The sequence below is a fragment of the Sorex fumeus genome, unplaced genomic scaffold (genome assembly GCF_029834395.1).
Source record: "Sorex fumeus unplaced genomic scaffold, SorFum_2.1 ptg000240l, whole genome shotgun sequence".
Taxonomy (NCBI): domain Eukaryota; kingdom Metazoa; phylum Chordata; class Mammalia; order Eulipotyphla; family Soricidae; genus Sorex; species Sorex fumeus.
In genome coordinates, this window is record NW_026606297.1 from 14121200 (window position 1) to 14139419 (window position 18220).

Here is an 18220-nt window from a genome sequence, read left to right on the forward strand (position 1 = left end):
AAATCGAACAAAAGCTATGAGATGGGATTGGGCGGGGTCTTAAGGGATCTCTGAAAATGCCTTTGTGGCATTATTTGACTATTATTTCAAATTTTACAAGGTACACAATTAGCAAAAAGAAGGCTTAAAAATGGAATAGAGAGACAAACATATAGACAGACAGACAGATGCAGAGACATAATACAGTGCAAGAGTCATCCAGTACCAAATGCCTAGAGAGTAGAAAAATCCCAGATTTGATATAGCTTTGTAACTTGTAACTTGACATTTAAAAATATTGTTGCAGATTGGGGCCAATGCAATAGTACAGTGGGTAGGGAGTTTGCCTTGCATGTGGTTGACCTGGCTTGATCACCAGCACCCTGTATAGCCCCCAAGCCTTGCCAGGAGTGATCCCTGAGCACAGAATCAAGAACAAACCCTAAATATCTCTGGGTATAGTCTACATCCCCCCCCAAAAAATAAAAATATAATAAAAGATATTGTTGCTAAATATTAGTAATTCTTTAAGGAAGTCTCCCAGAGCTGAATGTCAATATTTTGAGAGCAATAACACTGCAAGAATGAGACCCAAACTACAATGAATTACTTAAAAATGTTCCTATCAAGGAAGCAGGCTGGGGGATAGGAGATAACCTGGGACGCTGGTGGAGGGAAGGTCACACAGCCGGGTGTGAGATTAGTGTTGGAACATTGTATGCCTGAAACTCTACTGTGAACAACTTTGTAAACCATGATGCGTTAATCAAGTTATATGCATTTTTTTAAATTTAAATCTTTAAAAGGAAGAAATAATACCTCATAGAAAACATTGAATCTTGCTTTTCACATTAAAAACAAAACACTTCTGCTGTGGTTAGCAGAGCTAATAATGGAAACAGACTGCCTGTATTCAAATTTTACCCCTGTTGACGTTGTGATACTGAGTTACTTACCTCTCGCCTTCTCTCAGTTTCCCCCTCAAAGATTGCCAATGGGGAAAAGGCCAGGATGAGTAACAAACTATATAATCCATGTAAATAGCCCCACACATGGCACACATGGCCTGACTAACAGCAGAGGCTTAATAAATATCTGCTATTATGTTCCCAAATCCCAGCCAGACCAGTTGCCCAATGATGACGCATATAAGAGAATTAAAATACAAAACATTGCAGCATTATAAAAATCGAATTATTTGTATCGGATTAAATAAATGCAGTTGAACCAGGAGGATTACTCCATAGCTTAGAGGCCAGCCGGGTATTCTAGGGGAAAGGGCAGTTCAGATAGAGAAGGGAGCACCAAATAAAGGGTGTTTGGAGGATCCTCCCAGGAGGGGAGATGCATGTTGAGAGTAGACTATGGACTGAACATGTTTGCCACTCAATGCCTCTTTTGCAGACCACAACACCCAAAAGGAGAGAGAGAACAAAAGGGAATGCCCTGCCACAGAGGCAGGGTGGGAGGGGGGAGGGGGGGATATTATCCATGGCGGTGGAAAATGGGCACTGGTGGAGGGATGGGTATTTGATCATTGTATGACCGAAACCCAAGCACAAAGATTTGTAAATCTACAACTGTACCTCATGGTGCTTCACTAATAAAACAAAACAAATTTAAAAAATGCAGTTGAGATGGCTTCCAACCAGTACTCAGGAAGTCTGGGGGCTGTGGGTTGACTCCCAGTGAAACTGGCACACCTGATGACTCCGTGCTCAGCCTAGCAATAAGGGATCCGAGCAGAGCTCAAGGGGGCCACGCAGTAATGGGGACTGAACTCAGGCCTAAGCATTGTTCCAGCCTTTTAAGATAGATAGCCCCCCCAGCCCTTAAAATAGATCTCTTTTTCAAATGACTCATGAAAAGATTATCTGAGAGAGGCAGCCAAATTCAAGGTTTTGTCAGTGTGATTTTTCTGGATTCTTTAGAGTCAACTGACTGATCAAGAAGGAGACTGGCCAACTAGGGAGAAGTCTTTGATCTCCTTTATAAATGAAGTTGTCAGAAACTGTGAATGCTAACTTCTGGGATGCAGGTTATGTTCCCAAAGCTGTTATGTCTGGTTTTATAGTGGAAGTTGGATCTTTCTCCCTCAAAAATGGGAGAGTATTTCTGAAACCAGGGGAGCAACTGCATATCCCCAGCTATTAAACATACATACAGACTGAAACTCAAACATGGAATCTTTGTAACTTTATCTCACTGTGACTCAATAAAAAAAAATTTTAAATTTAAATAAATAAATAAATAAACATACATACCGGGGCTGGGGAGATGGTTCACAGGACGAATCGCATGCTGTACCTGGGGCTCCAGGTTCCTTTCCTAGCATGGCATGGTCCTTCTGTCATCGCTAGGAGCTACCCTTGAGCACTGCCAGATATGGCTCAAACCCCTCCGTGCCACCCTCCCCCCGCAATCCCAAATATACACATAGCTTTGTGTATCTCTGCAAATATTTCTACTGCCCTGACACAGGATCTGAAGTACCAGGAGAAGCCATGACAAGTGTGCAGGTGGAGTGAAAGAGGGAGTTTGGCCCATTTCCCTTGGAGGCAATCCTGGGATGAGGGAGAAGCCCCTCTCAGCTCCCAGGAACCCCTTGTGTTCTTCAAGCAAGAAAAGGATGGATAGTTCCTATCAAGGACGAAGCAGTCCTATAACTGGCACCACATGTGCCAAAGACAATTGAGTCATGGTGATTTATCCAGGGGGATGGGAGAGCAGCAGGAACTGGACATAGGGAATCACTTGGCCCCTGGAGAACTAAGACCATAATTCCCTGCCAAAACCACAGATGCCACAGAGGATAGAAATAGATGAGAGCGATATGCCAGCAGACCAAAGGGCAGGACAAGGACTGTCTTTGGCTACATAAGCTCCTGAATTTCCTTTGTTAGACCATATGGCACAGAGAAATTTTGCCCCTTTGTACACCAAGGTGTCATACTGCACTGGATTAGGGGAGCAAAAACAAAAGCCAGAAAGACCGGAACTATCTAAAAGAGTTACCTAAAGCAAGTGTAGCATTGCATCAGGCAGGGTTCATTGGATTGTACTAAATTATTGACTCTCTAGTCAACCTAATATTGAGTTCCTATGACTCAATGGGATTAAAGCTAGAGGGATATGCTACATTCAAGCAGTAATAATAAGGAAGGGAACGAATTCCCTTGAGCATTTAAGTGCAGCTTTTAAAAAAAAATATGTGACCCTCCAACCACAGGGGAGGAGTGTTTCTATTTCAGCTGACTTTATTGCTTTTATTACCCCAGGCACATACTCAAGGCCTCCTCTGGTCTCTCCCACACAGAGACTTGACACCAAGCCACTCACTCACACTGCTTCCTAAGTTGCTTTTCTCCCATCGTGACCTAAACTTCTCCAAGAAGTCTTCCTGCACCAGCAGAGCTAGCACCCTGCCTGGTTCTACCTCATCTAATTCAAACATTCCTTCTGTGCTATCTTTAGTTTTTCTTGTCTTTGTTATTAAAAAAAAAAACAATCAAACAAAAAAAAACACTAACTCACGTACCTAATTTTTGCTTTTACTTTATCTTTTTTATATGACTCAGTATTTCCAAACTTAAATTGCAAGCTTGTGGAAGGCAGATATTAGATGCTTTTTATTCATTGCCTTATACAGCTTTGCAGGCCAATAAGTGTTTTAAAATGGTCTTGGCTGACAGTTAAATTATTTTTATTTATGGAACAGTGTTTCTGTGAAATGGAGTGTTTTCCATTCATTTTTCCATTTGTTTCTGTAATCGAATATTTGAAAAAAAAATCTTGCAACTTCTGCACTCTTAACAGGTAACTTCTAACCCAGTATCAACTATACTTATAATGATCTTTTGAAGTCAATCTACCAATGACTTTACTGGTCTTTTTAATAAACCCATTTGGCTACTTTACAGTATCAGGATAAGTGGGTTACTAAGGAAAAACTTTTTATCATAACTTAAATTTTTCCTTCTGATGGCTCAGAGTAGACCAGGGGTCTGGTGTCCGGGAGTAATTGCTAACTGGCCTGGCAACATTAAGAGCTTATCTTTGATGTGTAAAGTTATCCTAAAGTCAAGCGAGAATGGGGATGGAGACCACCAAATTGTAGTCTTCTAATTGCCATAAGCCTCATTGACTATTACTATTTTTACCCAGCTTTGTCTTTGCAACATTCCCTTCAATTATTAATGATTAAAGAATCTAAAATGTGCCTCTATGTCAGGTCCTGAGAATACAGAAGGAAACCAGACCTGTTCAGTGCCTTAGAAATTTTCAATGTAGTTTGGAAAAAATCTATAAAAGAGTGATCAAAAATGTAAAATAGAATGCTCTGATGGCTAACAGAGGCAATCTAGACTTAGACTTTATGGAAGATTTACTTGCCAGAAAAGATAAATTAATCAGGTGAAGATGTTTGTGAAGATTTTGTGACAAGGAAAACTCACCAGAGAAGGACTCACTTTGAAACTGTCTTTGTACCTTCAAGAACATGTGCTAGTAAAACCCAGTAGGACAAGCAGTGTAAGGAGAGAATGGTGGTGGATGAAGAGAGAGGGACAGAGATGGGTGGACTTCTTGAAAGAAGAGGGATGGGGCTTCAATCCCAGGACTACAGAGAAGACGCTGAGGCATTTCATTAGAAGAGAATGACTTTTCCAAGTCAGTATTGGTCTTGAATTGGTCTAGCTATGAAAAATAAATAGCCTGAAAATAAAGTTGAAGTGTTTCTAGGAAGATTTCCTAATAGACTTAACCAAATATGGTGGGGCTTGAAACAGGGAGGAAGAAAGATAGGACTAGATATACGTAAGAGGTAGAATTGGGGGGTAACGGTGGAGGGGAGGCTCCCAAAGTGAGCGATAACCTTCCAGAGGTGCTGAGTGATCTTGGGGGAGCAGCCTTACATGCCAATAAGTTTGGGAACCTCTGGAATGATTCTCTGATGGTCTTTACAGTGAAGGGGCATTAGCAGAGGAGAAAAAATGACAAGGTCATTAAGGGAAATATTGAGTGTAAGATTTTTAGAGACTTGCCTGGAAATAATAGTACCTTTGACTCTGGCTCTCAAGAAAATGATTCACCCTGAGGTTCATATAGATCTGGGCATCCTGGCATGTAGGTAATAGTGGAATCCCTGCAAATAGCTAGATGATCTCATTCAGGGAACACACAAGAAGCTAAGGTCTCAGGGGTACATTTGTGGGCAAATAGGGAGAAATGATCCGCAAGGTTACTCACTGTGACATCTATCTTATAGATAATGGAATGAAATGATAAGAATTTAATTAACTTAGCTGATGAACAGGAAAGTCAGAATTCAAACCCAAATCTTTCCACATTCCAAATCCGCCTTCTGAATATTTCATGTTTATGAGCAAGAATTACTTATTGAAGTGTTTCTCTGAGCTAAGCTTTTTTGATAAGTACTTTGCATACATTATTTAAATTTTTGGAACAAAGTACCTATAAACTAGTATTATTATCCTAACTCTATGAATGGGTAATCTAACACTTAGGAGAAATTAGCAAAGCTTTCCAAAGTTATACAGTAGTAATACATGACCTGCGTTGGTGCACAATTCTTTCCTTTGACCAAGTCCATGTGCTTAACCATTAGGGTTATATTAGTTAAGCATTAGGGTTGTATTAGTAACCATTAGGGTTGTATTAGTAACCATTAGGGTTGTATTAGATAAGCATTAGGGTTGTAGTTGTATCAGGCGTTCCAAACTCAGGCTCTCATCACAATGACCCAAAGGACTTCTTGTTTTCAATAAATGTACTATAATCATCAATTTAAAAATCAAGGTTTAGAAAACTTTAGTTTTGTCTTACACACATTTAGTAAATTAGTTTCAGGCTGAAGACTCCAGGATCAGCCAGAATATTTGTTCTAATTTTTTTTTATCCTATTTACAAAGGTCTGTTAAATAATGAGTTTTGCATCATTAACATGTTTGCTTATTGGCAGTAAATATGCCCACACAGAAATGGTTTTGTGTCCTACCTTAACCTTAGCGTCAATGCTAAAACTACAAATGCTCTTTGATTGCTCCTCAAATTGTTTTCTAATTCTTTCTTTTTAATTTTTTTTTTTACTGAATCACCATGAGATACAGTTACAAAGCTTTCATGATCGAGTTTCAGTCATACAATGATCAAACACCCATCCCTCTACCAGTATATATTCTCCACCACCAATGTCCCCAGTATCTCTCCAGCACCCCCACCTCATCCCAACCCCTGCCTCTGCGGCAGGCAGTTTCCTCCTTACTCACTGTCTCTATCCCAAAGGACTTTTTGAAACAAAAATCACTGGACAAAATTTGAACTTCTTGGGGCTGGAGAGATAGCACAGCAGGTAGGGCATTTGCCTTGCACGCGGCCGACCCGGGTTCGATTCCCAGCATCCCATATGGTCCCCTGAACACCGCCAGGAGTAACTCCTGAGTGCAGGCCAGGAGTAACCCTTGTGCATCGCCAGGTCTGTCCCAAAAGCAAAAAAAAAAAAAAATTGAACTTCTTACTCTGGAGTTAAGTAATTAATACTTCTAACTTGTTCCTAGATGGTACAATGCTGCTGATGCAGGGACTATCTATAGTTGGAGAACCACTGAGTTAGGGTAAAAGCAGAAATGCTATGAGAGAGAAAGCTCACAAACACAATGACTATGATAAGGTACTTCTATTTTGTCTTTCCCAGCACATGTCAGATATGAATTTATTGTGGAACCCAGTGGTTCTGCCTTCTCTCTGAAAGAAAGCCTGTCTTCCTCAGCTGGTGAAACCAGCTCACTTCTTTCCTTACATCACAGCTTTCCCAACAAAGGAAAGAAAAAATCTGAGGAGACAGTACAGGGGTTAAATGTTAACATATGGTCTACTCTGGTTCAAATCCTGGTGCTTATATGATCCCCTGAGCGCAGAGCCAAGAGTATGTCTTGAGCACCATCAGGTGTGGCCCCTCCCAACAAACAAAATAGAGAAAGAGATAGTGAAAATCACCTCAAGCACTATTTTTCAACATATATTTACCTGTGGATTGACAGCTGAAAACCACTCATCAAGAGCAAGCCAATTCGGGGCCTGAGTGATAGTACAGTGGGGAGGGCACTCACCTTGTGCACAGTCAACCAGGATTCAATCCCTGGCATCCTAGATGCTACCAAAAGAACTGCCAAGAGTAATTCCTGAGTACAAAGCTAGGAGAAACCCCTGAGCATCACTGGGTGTGACTCAAAAAGAAAATCAATAGATAAATAATAAAATAAAAACCAGATAGAAAGCATTTTTAAGAAAGTATGGGGAGCTATATTACAGTGAGGAGGGCATTTACCTTGCACATGGCTGACCAGGGTTCAATCCCCGGCATCCCATATGGTCCCCTAAGCACTACAGGAGTCATTCCTGAGTGCTGTGCCAGGAGTAACCCCTGAGCATCACCAGGCATGCTTAAAACAGCAAAAGTTAATTAATTTGTTCATTAATTAATAAAAAATTAGGCCAGAGCAATAGTACAGCTGGTAGGATATTTGCCTTGCATGCAGCCAACTCAGGTTTGATTCTCGGCATCCCATATGGTCCCCTGAGCACCACCAAAAGTGATTCCTGAGTGCAAAGCCAGGAGTAATCTGAGCATCACTGAGTGTGACCCAAAAAGAAAAAATAAATAAATAAACCCAAAGAAAAAAAAACTCTGGAAAAAAAAGAGAGAGGAGTCATTCCCTCTAAGCCAATAACATTCAAGTTGCTCTTCTCACAATCACACATGTTCCTTGGTGAAAACTTGAAACTTGATCACATGGCTGAGGAGTGGCATGCCCAGGCAGACATTTCTATGATAGAGGAATCAAAGAAACAGGTAATAACTTCCCACTCAAATATTCTGCCATCTGTGTTTTCATTTCTAAAACAAGCCATCAGCTATAAATTAGCTAACTTTCGCTATATTATTAACATTTTAAAACTGCATACTAAATCACATAAAATTGTATTAAAAGAAATTTTATTTGTCTGACCCTAACACCGCCAAAAGAATCTACTTCTGGCATTTGCCACATGCTTCAAGCAAGTCTGCACAAACTTGACTCAATAACCTCTTCCGTCTTCACAATCTTTAAGTTATTTATTAGCATTATGTATACATAATGCTAATACATACATAATATATGTGGATAGATACAGATTTAAATACATATGTATTAAATTCAGTGCATTCTCCATTCACCCTCGCCTGATTGCAGGTTTGCTTTCCTCATGGGAAACGTGTCCCTGCTCTCTGCAGTAACTCTAGTCTTTCTCCTTCAATGCCAGCCAGTCAACCTCTTTCCCCCACAGCTGTCCTATCATCTCCCTATGATGCCTTGAAGTCATACAAGTATAATTCTTGTTTGTTTCCTAGTTTTTGCCACACCCAGCAGTGCTCAGGCTTCACTTTTGGCTCTGTGTTCAAGAACCATGCCTGGCAAGGCTCAGGAGACCACATGGGAATTGAAACCACATTGCAACCACGTGCAAAGCAGATGCTCTACTCACTGTACTCAGCCCCACTTGTGGGGTGGGGGAGAGCATTTATTTTGTTTTGGGGGAGGACACAAGTACACTTCTTAATGGCCCATGTTACAATGTGTGCTCTACTCTATGAGTATTTACAATGTGTGCTCTACTCTATGAGATACTCTATGAGTATCTATAGCAACACGATCCTCTCCCTGAGCTCCTTTTGGATTTTTGTGGTAATTTCTAGTTTGTGCCATACAGCTACGTTTTTGTTTAGCCTGTAACACAATGAAGCATATGCTCAAATTCAGTTGGATTACTGGCTCAGATAGTGAGTCTGTCATATGTAGGTCACAGGAGGAACAGGGCAGCCTCACAAATCACTAGAAAAATGTACAGTTGGTATTAACTTTTTCATTAGAATCAAAGTCAAGAATTGGCAAGTGAGCTGGACGGATAGTACAGTGGGCAGGGTGTTTTTCTTGCATCCCGTGTTTGATCCCCAGCATCCCATGTGGTCCCCCTGAGCACTACCTGGAGTAATTCCTCAGTGTAGAGCCAGGAGTAAGCCCTGAGCATCACCAGGTGTGACCCAAATAGCCAAAAAAAAAGAAGAAAGAAGAAGAAGAAGGAGAAGGAGAAGGAGAAGGAGAAGGAGGAGAAGAAGGAGAAGAAGGAGAAGAAGGAGAAGCAGCAGCAGCAAGTGGCAGGGGTGTTTGCCTGTCTTGCATGTGGCCCTCTGAGTTCAATCCTTGGCACCCTATATAGTATAGTATTTTTGAACCCCTCCAAGAGCTATCCCTGTGCACAAAGAATTGGCAAGGGGAATGAAAAGATTCTGGCATTCTTTAGATAACAACTTCCATGGATCCTTGTCTACAATCCCAAATCTCCCTTCTCACCAATGGACTTCATTCAAATAAAAAAAAAAAACTTAACAAAATTTAAAACAGAAAAATAATAACAGAAAAGCCAACAAAGACCAAACACTTCTTTTGGAACAAAATGCTACAGGTTCTGTAATTTGAAAAGTTCTGCCTGCCCCAGATAAAATGTAATTTTCAAGAAGCTGTAGAGAGAATAAGTAGCAGGTAAGGGCCTTGTCTTACACATGACAGACCAGGATTCAATCCCTGGCACCACACTATAGTCCCCAGGGCCCCACCAAAAGTGAATTCTAAGCACAGAGCCAGGAGCACTGAGCCACCCCAACAAAACAAAAAACAAAACAAAAACAAAAAAGATGTGACTTTCAGAGGGAAGAGGCTAATTTTTACTTGATGGTGAATCATTAAAAGTGAAGCAGATGATTACACTTAATGGAACAGCGACATTAAACTGAAATTAGTAAAAACAAGCCTGGGGCTGCCTACAACCTTTGATTTGTTGTTGTTTAACTTCTGCCTTTTACAGTGGCCATGATGAATGACATCACAAAAGAAAAAATCCAATTAAAATCTAAGTGCTCAATAAACCCCTAATGTCTGACTGTCACAACTTTCTCTAGCAACGATGTCTTATGTTTCCTCTTTTCCCCAAAAAGAGAAAGAGAAAAAAATTGGCCCCAGGGGAGTTTTAATGGAGGACAGGAGCGTAAGAAAAACCCCACAAAGGTTCCTAGAGAGTTCTGCGCCATACTTTTATCAGCAGACACTGCACTTCAGCAGGATGAGGTTAAATTGTTTTATTATCAGACAATACCCGAGTGAGGAGATGCATTCTCCCACTTGTTTTCAAATACTGATAGATCAGAATAGGGATGGGCACAGCAATCCCTGTTCACACTTTTAGTGGGCGTCTCTGCTGCCCTTTTATATTGTCTCGGGTTTTTGCTCTATAAGTCATCAAAATGGTCTCGCCTGACAGCTAAAAATAAGTTTCTGATTACTTTTACCTGAATAAATCTTGTGACCAGCTGTGGTATTCACCTACTAAGTGTGCAACAATTACGTATTGAAAGTGATGAAGGAACTGGCCAAGGGGAGTCTATAATCTAGTGGAATACAGAATATAATAAATCACGTGGGGTGACAGCACTTGCCACCCTGTAGAAGAATACTAGCTTTTGATAACAGATTTTACCTTAGAGATACCGGGTGTTTGGAAAATTGGGTTTTCTGAGTCCTCGCAACAAAGTTCTCAAAGTCAAAACAAGAGGGAAAAAAAAAACAAGCTTATGATGATCAAAGAACTGATCTGAGTAACAGTGTCTTGAAGGTGGAAGGCACTTTATCATTTATAAAACACACAGCATGCTCCTCCTGCCCATTTCCATAGAGATGTGTGTATTTGGAATCTGATAAGATTTTCATGACAGCTTTCATATCATCCTGCCACTCTCTGGTCCTATTTCACTGATAAGGATCCGGTGTTGAGGAGGTTAATTGACTCTGATCTTACCTTTGGTGAAAGAGACCCAGCCCAATGCATTCTGAGGACTTATCGGTGTGCTGCACTCGGCCCTGTGCCAGGCCCCTACCCATGGCTGCCCCGGAGCTCGGGTCTGATGGGCAGAGACTTTGGTTCCTTTCCTCATGAGTTAATGAAATAGCTTTTTAAGAGCTCTCCTCGGTCATTAGAATCTGACGATGGAGAGTTAAACTTTCCCCAGTGGCTCTTTCCATGTAATCATGGTTTCAACGTTTCCTTAGCATATCATATTACACAAATCATGGAGTGCTCTTGTTTGACATTTCTTATTGCATTTGTCTCACTTCTAAGCAATTTCCTCCCTGTTCCCATTCATCTTCCATTATTTCTGCCAAATTGCTTTCAAGACTACTAATTGTGTGAATAATATTCCCTTCCTCAGACTCTGCTGGTACCTAGTATTAGTGGTGGGATATTGGACACAGTTTCCCTGTCTTTGAAGCCCAGGGCACTGTACCACATCATCTAGGAAGTCTTTTGTTAAGCTCAAAGAATTCTTAGGTCTGACTGCTTCATATAAACATTGTGATTTTGCAAACTGTACATACACTGGAATTTTTATTTTCTAGACTCACTTAAGATGAAGCCAAACAACTCATGTTACCCAAAGTGAGTGTCTCATGAAACTGTTCTGGGGAATATCAATATAGGCCACACCCCAAAATATTCTTTATACAAGCAAGTGCAGGAAAGCCACAAGAAAGCTACACCAAAATTAAGTAAAATGTAGAACTCTAAGCACTCAAAACTTTCAATACACTCATCGGTAGAGAGGTATCATATATATGTACATATGTATATAATATATAGAAAACATTCTTTTCTATATAAAACGATATATATAAAAATGATAATGATAAAATGATAATATATGCTCGAGCTCGAGCGGGCCCAGTAACGTCTCCATTGGAGACTTTGTTGTTACTGTGTCTGGCATATCCAATACTCTCGGTAGCTTGCCGGGCTCTCCGAGAGGGGCGGAGGAATCGAACTCGGGTCGGCCATGTTGGCCGCTTGTAAGGCGAACGCCCTACCTGCTGTGCTATCGCTCCAGCGATATAGATCTTTTCTATATATTATCATTCTTTCTATAGGAAGAAGTAGGATGTGAAATTTTATATAGATATTAAATTCTAAGCTAAACACTTTTAGAAAGGCTGGGTCAAATGGCTTTTGAAGTTACCCTTTGCCCAAATTCTATTATCAAAAGAGTTTATAGACAGTGAGCATTCCACACAGTATCAATCAAGAGGACACCAAAGTTGACTTACTGACCTCAGTTGTTTTTGTTTGCTATGTGGCAGTCCTCCTAACAAAGCCCATACTCTGTTTAGATCGAGTTTTGATAAGGAAAAGATTAACAGTCTCCTTTCTAAAACTATGTGGCTGATACAATAGGCGTAAGGAAGTCTCCTCAATTAAAAACATGCCTTAAGAAGGTGGTTTAATAGCTTATCCAAAGACCTATGTGATGCCTTCAAAAACGTGACTGCAGTGGGGGAAATAGAACAAAGAAACAGCAGGAGTCCATGAAAGTCATCTTTAGATTTTCCAAGTAATAAAACGTGGTCAAGTTTTCCCATTAGGCTCACCTGTTTCAATGTTGTCTTCACTGAATTCAATCCTTGACCTGGTGTCTGACGGTTAATTTCATTCATCAGGGCTTCTGCTAACGAATGTCAAGAGTGGGGATCCCACTACAGGTTTCCCGGCTCTCTGAATGTACAGCATCCTTATGAAACCTTTTCAGAAACTGAAATGGGGTAAATCAAAGAAGATAGTACCATTAATATATATGTAAATTTTGTAGCATTCCCAGACCCCCAAAATTACAGTCCTCCCATTGTTCTTTGACTTGCTTGAGCGGGCCCAGTAATGTCTCCATCATGAGACTTGTTGTTACTGTGTTTGGCATATTGAATACGTCACGGGGAGCTTGCCAGGCTCTGCCGTGCGGGTGAGATACTCTCGGTAGCTTGCCGGGCTCTCCGAGAGGGGCGGAGGAATCAAACTCGGGTCGGTCATGTTGGCTGCGTGCAAGGCAAACGCCCTACCCGCTGTGCTATTGCTCCAGCCCACCCCCAAGATAATCTACCAAATTGTAATCAATAACATATAAAACCTGAAACTATACAAACATACAGCAGATGCAAACATATTGTGATAAATTCCGCCTGTACAAAGTAGCAGCGATGTCTATAACTGTCCCTTCTTACCAGAACAGGGAAGCAGCCAGTAGTGTTCCTGGAGGCCCGCAGGTGGTGAGAAGAGTGTGGTAACTGAGTCCTCCCTGGCTGACAGGAGACTAGAGTGATGGAGAGAGAAATAGATGGCCCCTTAATGTCTCCTCTTTGTTTGCCTCCATCAACCAGGCTGGTCACTCTTTCTTCTGCTTAGCCTCCTACATTTCTCTCATATAAATTGTAATGAGCTTGCAAACATCCTGTCCACCTAAACCTACATTCCCTTTCAAAATGAAAGTCACACTTGGCTGCAATCAGTCAATCAGGGCAAAAATCTCACACACCTGATCTTGGCCCAGCCCTTCACTGCTTTCTATTCTGTCCAAACTTTATAGAAAGTATAGTACGCTGATCCACTCCAATAGGTTTGATACCTGATACCCAAGCATACAGCTTGCTAGTGATGTGTGAAATTCCAAGGCCAGTCTTTCCCAGTAGTTCCATAGTTTGGTGGCTCAAGACCAACAGAGACACTGCTTATAGTTTTTAGGGAAGGAGCTCCAAGCAGCTGAGGCGAAAGCAAGTCGAATGTTCTTATTCCAAGTCACTTTATAAATTATCTAATCCCAAGGAGTGTGTGAGTGTGTGTGTGTGTGTGTGTGTGTGTGTGTGTGTGTGTGTGTGTGTGTTTGGGGTGGGAATGGGGGTTGGGGAGAGTTTCAAGGCATTTTCCATAACAATACATAAGCTGTTTTGCAAATGCTCCTCATTGATTTTCATAAATAAATTAAAAATATCAGATTTACCCTTTTCCCTCAAAAAAGTATGAGCTCCTTTATATTGGACTCAAGGACTAGCTTTCCTAAGAATCTTTATCAAGACTCTGAAGTTTAATAGCAGACTGGATTTAAGTCTGACTCAAACACCAAAATCTGCATCTCAGTAACATAAACTCTCTACAATGTCTGTGTATACAAAAGTGATGACAAGGATTTATCAGTAGGGGAAAATAGTTTCATTCCAGTCAAGTGAAAATATCCACCGGCTGGGTCAGAAGGATGGCACAGGAGATAAAGCACTTGGTTTCCATTGCAACCAACCTGTGCTTGAATCCCTAACACTATATGTGCTCCACAAAGTAGGGTCAGGGCTCACTCCTGAGCACAGAGCCTGAAATAAACCATAAGCAACTTCTGAGTGTGGGCCAAAAAAGAACCCTCCCCCCAAAAAAAATCTTTGTGCAGCTTCCTATTGCTCTAGTCTGGTTTTCCATTCTTCCCTTTTTCAAAATAGGGAATACTGCATTTTCTCCAAACTCCGTTTTGGTTTTGAAATGCTCTCTAATCATAAGAAACATTTATTAATGAACGGCGTTTTCTGTTGAGGATTTAAGCAAGTAGTGAAACAAACAAGTACTTGTACTCCTTAGAAAAGATTGAATGAAAGTTAAAGTACCGTGCATCATAAAGACAAAAGCAGTTTAGGATCACATGCTTGACTTTTACCTTTTTAATTTTTTTTTCTACACTAGTTACATTCAGACCAAGATAGAGGAGATGGATCACTTAAATATATCCTTTCAGGAGATGGAGCAGGAGATCTCTTCATTATCAATGAAAACACAGGGGACATACAGGCCACTAAGAGACTGGACAGGGAAGAAAAACCTGTTTATATCCTTCGAGCTCAAGCTATAAACAGACGAACAGGAAAACCCGTGGAGCCTGAATCTGAATTCATCATCAAGATCCATGACATCAATGACAATGAGCCTATATTCACCAAGGAGGTTTACACAGCCACGGTCCCCGAGATGTCTGATGTGGGTGAGTGACCGAGGGTTTCAGCCACTTGGGTTTCTTCTCTAATACTGAAAATGAATAATTTTTTTAAATGTTCTATAAATGAAACGTACCGAACTTAATGAATTTAGATGCAAATTGCTGAATCATATTTTGAACTGCACATGGGCACCTTTTGGGGGGAATGCATGCATATCTCCCAATGTTATCCATTCTTACAATTTTTAAGAAGACACCATCCAGACCGGGGATGTGGCCCAATCATAGAGCACAACCACACATGTGAGAGTCTCTAGATTCACACTCAGTACCCAGCCTGCAATAGAAAACTAAAGCAGTATTTTCTCGAATAATGATTAGTCAGTGAGAGTGAGAAGAAGGCCATCTATGTCTGTTCCTGATCTGACTGCCCATGATGCTTGGGTTAAAAGTCTTTTGTGCTTCTCTCCGCCATATTCTTATTGAGTCATGATCAGGCGCTTCCCAGTAGAAGATAAGTCTGAATTTATGGTCCAGACTATAAGTAATAACAGTTAACACTTGCTTTAATTATTTGTTTAATTTAGGGGGAAAGAGTCAGAGAAAAGTTTTTTTCCAAAATCCATAAATAATATGCAAATGACATCTAGGGAAGTGGTTTTCAACAGTTTGTCCTTGGATTGAAGCCGCAGGTGTGCAAAGGTTGAAACCCACTGGCCTAGGGGATATATCTTTTACTAATTGGCAGGAATTAAGAGGCTTTCATGACATTAATATGGTGTTCTGTGCATAATTTTCTTCCAATTTTAAAAGTAATATATGTGCATTTAATTTGTTTAGATTGGGAGAAGGTAAGAAGAATTTAAATTAAGAAAAAAAACTTCCACTGGCATCACTCTTAGACACATTTAAAGGCTTTCATGACAAGTTTAAAACCACTATTTAAGGGTTTATTTTTATTTTTACCTATATCAAATTTAAAAGTTAAATGGCATAATAAAAAAAAATCTCCTGTGAATTAGAGACATTTCAGTGCACACTTCCAAGACTTAGAAAATAATGAAAGCAATGATTGTCAAACATTGGAACTTCTCCCTTGAAGTTGCTCACTTTATTACTTGAGGTCACTTTTTAATTTAGGCTTTTCAAGTTATATTTGAAAAATCATAAACCATCACCAAAGAAAAGGTCCTTCTTTGTTTTCAATTTCAATTTGGGGATCATACCTGGTGGTGCTCAAGAGCTACCCCTGTTCTGTGCTTGGTAACCGTGAGGTATGGAAATTGAACCCTGGTCTCCTGCATGCACAGCATGTACTCCAGTCCACTGAGTTTGAGCTCTCCAGTCTCTGACTGAATTGTGTGTGTGTGTGTGTGTGTGTGTGTGTGTGTGTGTGGTGGGCAGGGTTGGGGGGAGTGCAAAGGTGAGGGCATCAGGGAATTGAAACACATGATGCCAGGGATCAAACTGGGATCCCTGTTGCATGTAAGACAACCTCTGTGCTGTCCTTTCAGCCCCCCAGATTAGAATTCTCTTAAGGTAAAAATGTATTAGGATTTTTTCCAGTAGGTGTTTAAAGGGAAAAGAATGAAGGAAGGAAGGTATTACCAGAACTAACTACATGTGAAAATTGTCACTGTACCCTCAATGAATGGGGCCGTACACTTTTGAAGCCATTATAGAATTAAAATCTAAATGTCAGTGTCGAGGAATTGCTAACTGACAAGTCTTGAAGAGAGGAACACAGGCACAATTATGTTCCTATTAATCATTATTTTTTTTATTAACATAGCATTATAATGGTACACAAAGATATCTTAAACAAATTAAAGGGAGTAGGACAATAACAGTGTGATATAAATGGACTTTAGTGTCACACTGACCTGAATTTGTAATTAGCTCAATTAATATGGAGCAAGATTGCCCTTGGTAAATGACTTCATATCTCTGCTCCTCTAGTTCCATATCTATAAATAAATAAATAAATAAATAGATGTCCATATCCAAGAGTGAACACAGAGTTGAGGTGAGAAACCAGAAACAGACTCCCAGTGTATACTATTGGGTAACAAAGAAGTGCTCAAAACCTTTAGGTCATCATACTCTAAAAAACATTCCAATTTTGTACAGGTGTCAAATGAGACGTCTACTGTTAGCAATCGCTTTTCTATAATATGATAATTTCATTCTCCCACTTCTTTGTCAAATTATAAGATGTTCAATCTTATATATTAAAATGGTACAATGAAAGCATCCAAGCCCCACAAAGTATTTTTTAAATAAAATGGAAGAGATTAGCAATTCAAAAGCAATTTAAAAATTCTTAATGTTTGCTAAATATAATTTCCCTACTGTTTTCATAGAGAGAAAACTCTGGCAGTATTCTTAGTGTTGACCTGATCTGAATATCATAAGTCAGCCCCCAAAATGATCTTAATGTTAGGGTCTGAATCCTTTGGGAATCAGATAAAATTTATGACACATCTATGAGATATACATGATAACACAGGCATAAGATTTCTATAGAATTAATGAAGTTAAAAATACTTTGAAGTTCACTTCATGACTATGGTCCTTAAGCTAGGAATGCTGATGTAGGGTCCAGAGAGATAGTACAGAGGATAAGTCCATGTCTTGCATGAGACAAACCCCAGTTTGATCCCTGTACAGGATATGGTCTCCCAGGCACCTCTAGGAGAGATCTCTGGGCACAGAGCCAGATGTAATCCCTGAGCACAGCCAGGTAGAGCCCCCAAACCAAACCCAAACCAAAAAAAGCTGACCCAGACCATCATAACCTTTATTATACATAATTTTAATAATCTTTGGAATTATAGATTCCAGATATATATGTTCTCCTCTTCCAAATGATTATTTAATTCAAAATTGCCTTTTTAAAGATCTTTCAACCTCTTCTAATTATCATATAAATGTTTCTATTGCTAATGCTTTTTTTTTTAAGCAACAAAAACCCAGCTCAAATTAGTTTAAAAAAATCTACGTACTTATTGGCCACATTAATCAAAAAGTCTATGGAAAAGTCTACAGAAACTAGTTCTCCCTAGCTTTATTTCCTATTTCTCTTTGTTCTCAAGTTGGCATAACTGAGGTGATAGTGTTACTGCTGCTTCCACAGTTTACACATCAGCACATTATAGGTCCGGAGAAAGAAAATCTATAATCTATAATTTCCAGCAAAATGCTAATTTGACAACCTCCCCCAAATCGATCCAACCGATTGAGACCATATCACTTGAAAGAATCGTATTAGGAAGAGTTTAGTCAAATCTCTCTTGGAGATTACAGAACCATGCCCGTACCCTTGTTCCTCCTTTATCT

The 18220-nt window shown here is 40.0% G+C and overlaps 1 protein-coding gene across 2 annotated transcripts in view; it reads left to right on the forward strand.

Annotated features, from left to right (window-relative positions):
* The window catches only part of CDH6 (cadherin 6), a 141807-nt gene that overhangs the window by 93994 nt on the left and 29593 nt on the right, over positions 1-18220 (forward strand). For both annotated transcript variants that reach the window (XM_056108955.1, XM_056108956.1), the window contains exon 3: positions 14632-14926. In XM_056108955.1, coding sequence (XP_055964930.1) covers positions 14632-14926 — 295 coding nt within the window. The remainder of the gene's footprint in view (positions 1-14631; positions 14927-18220) is intronic.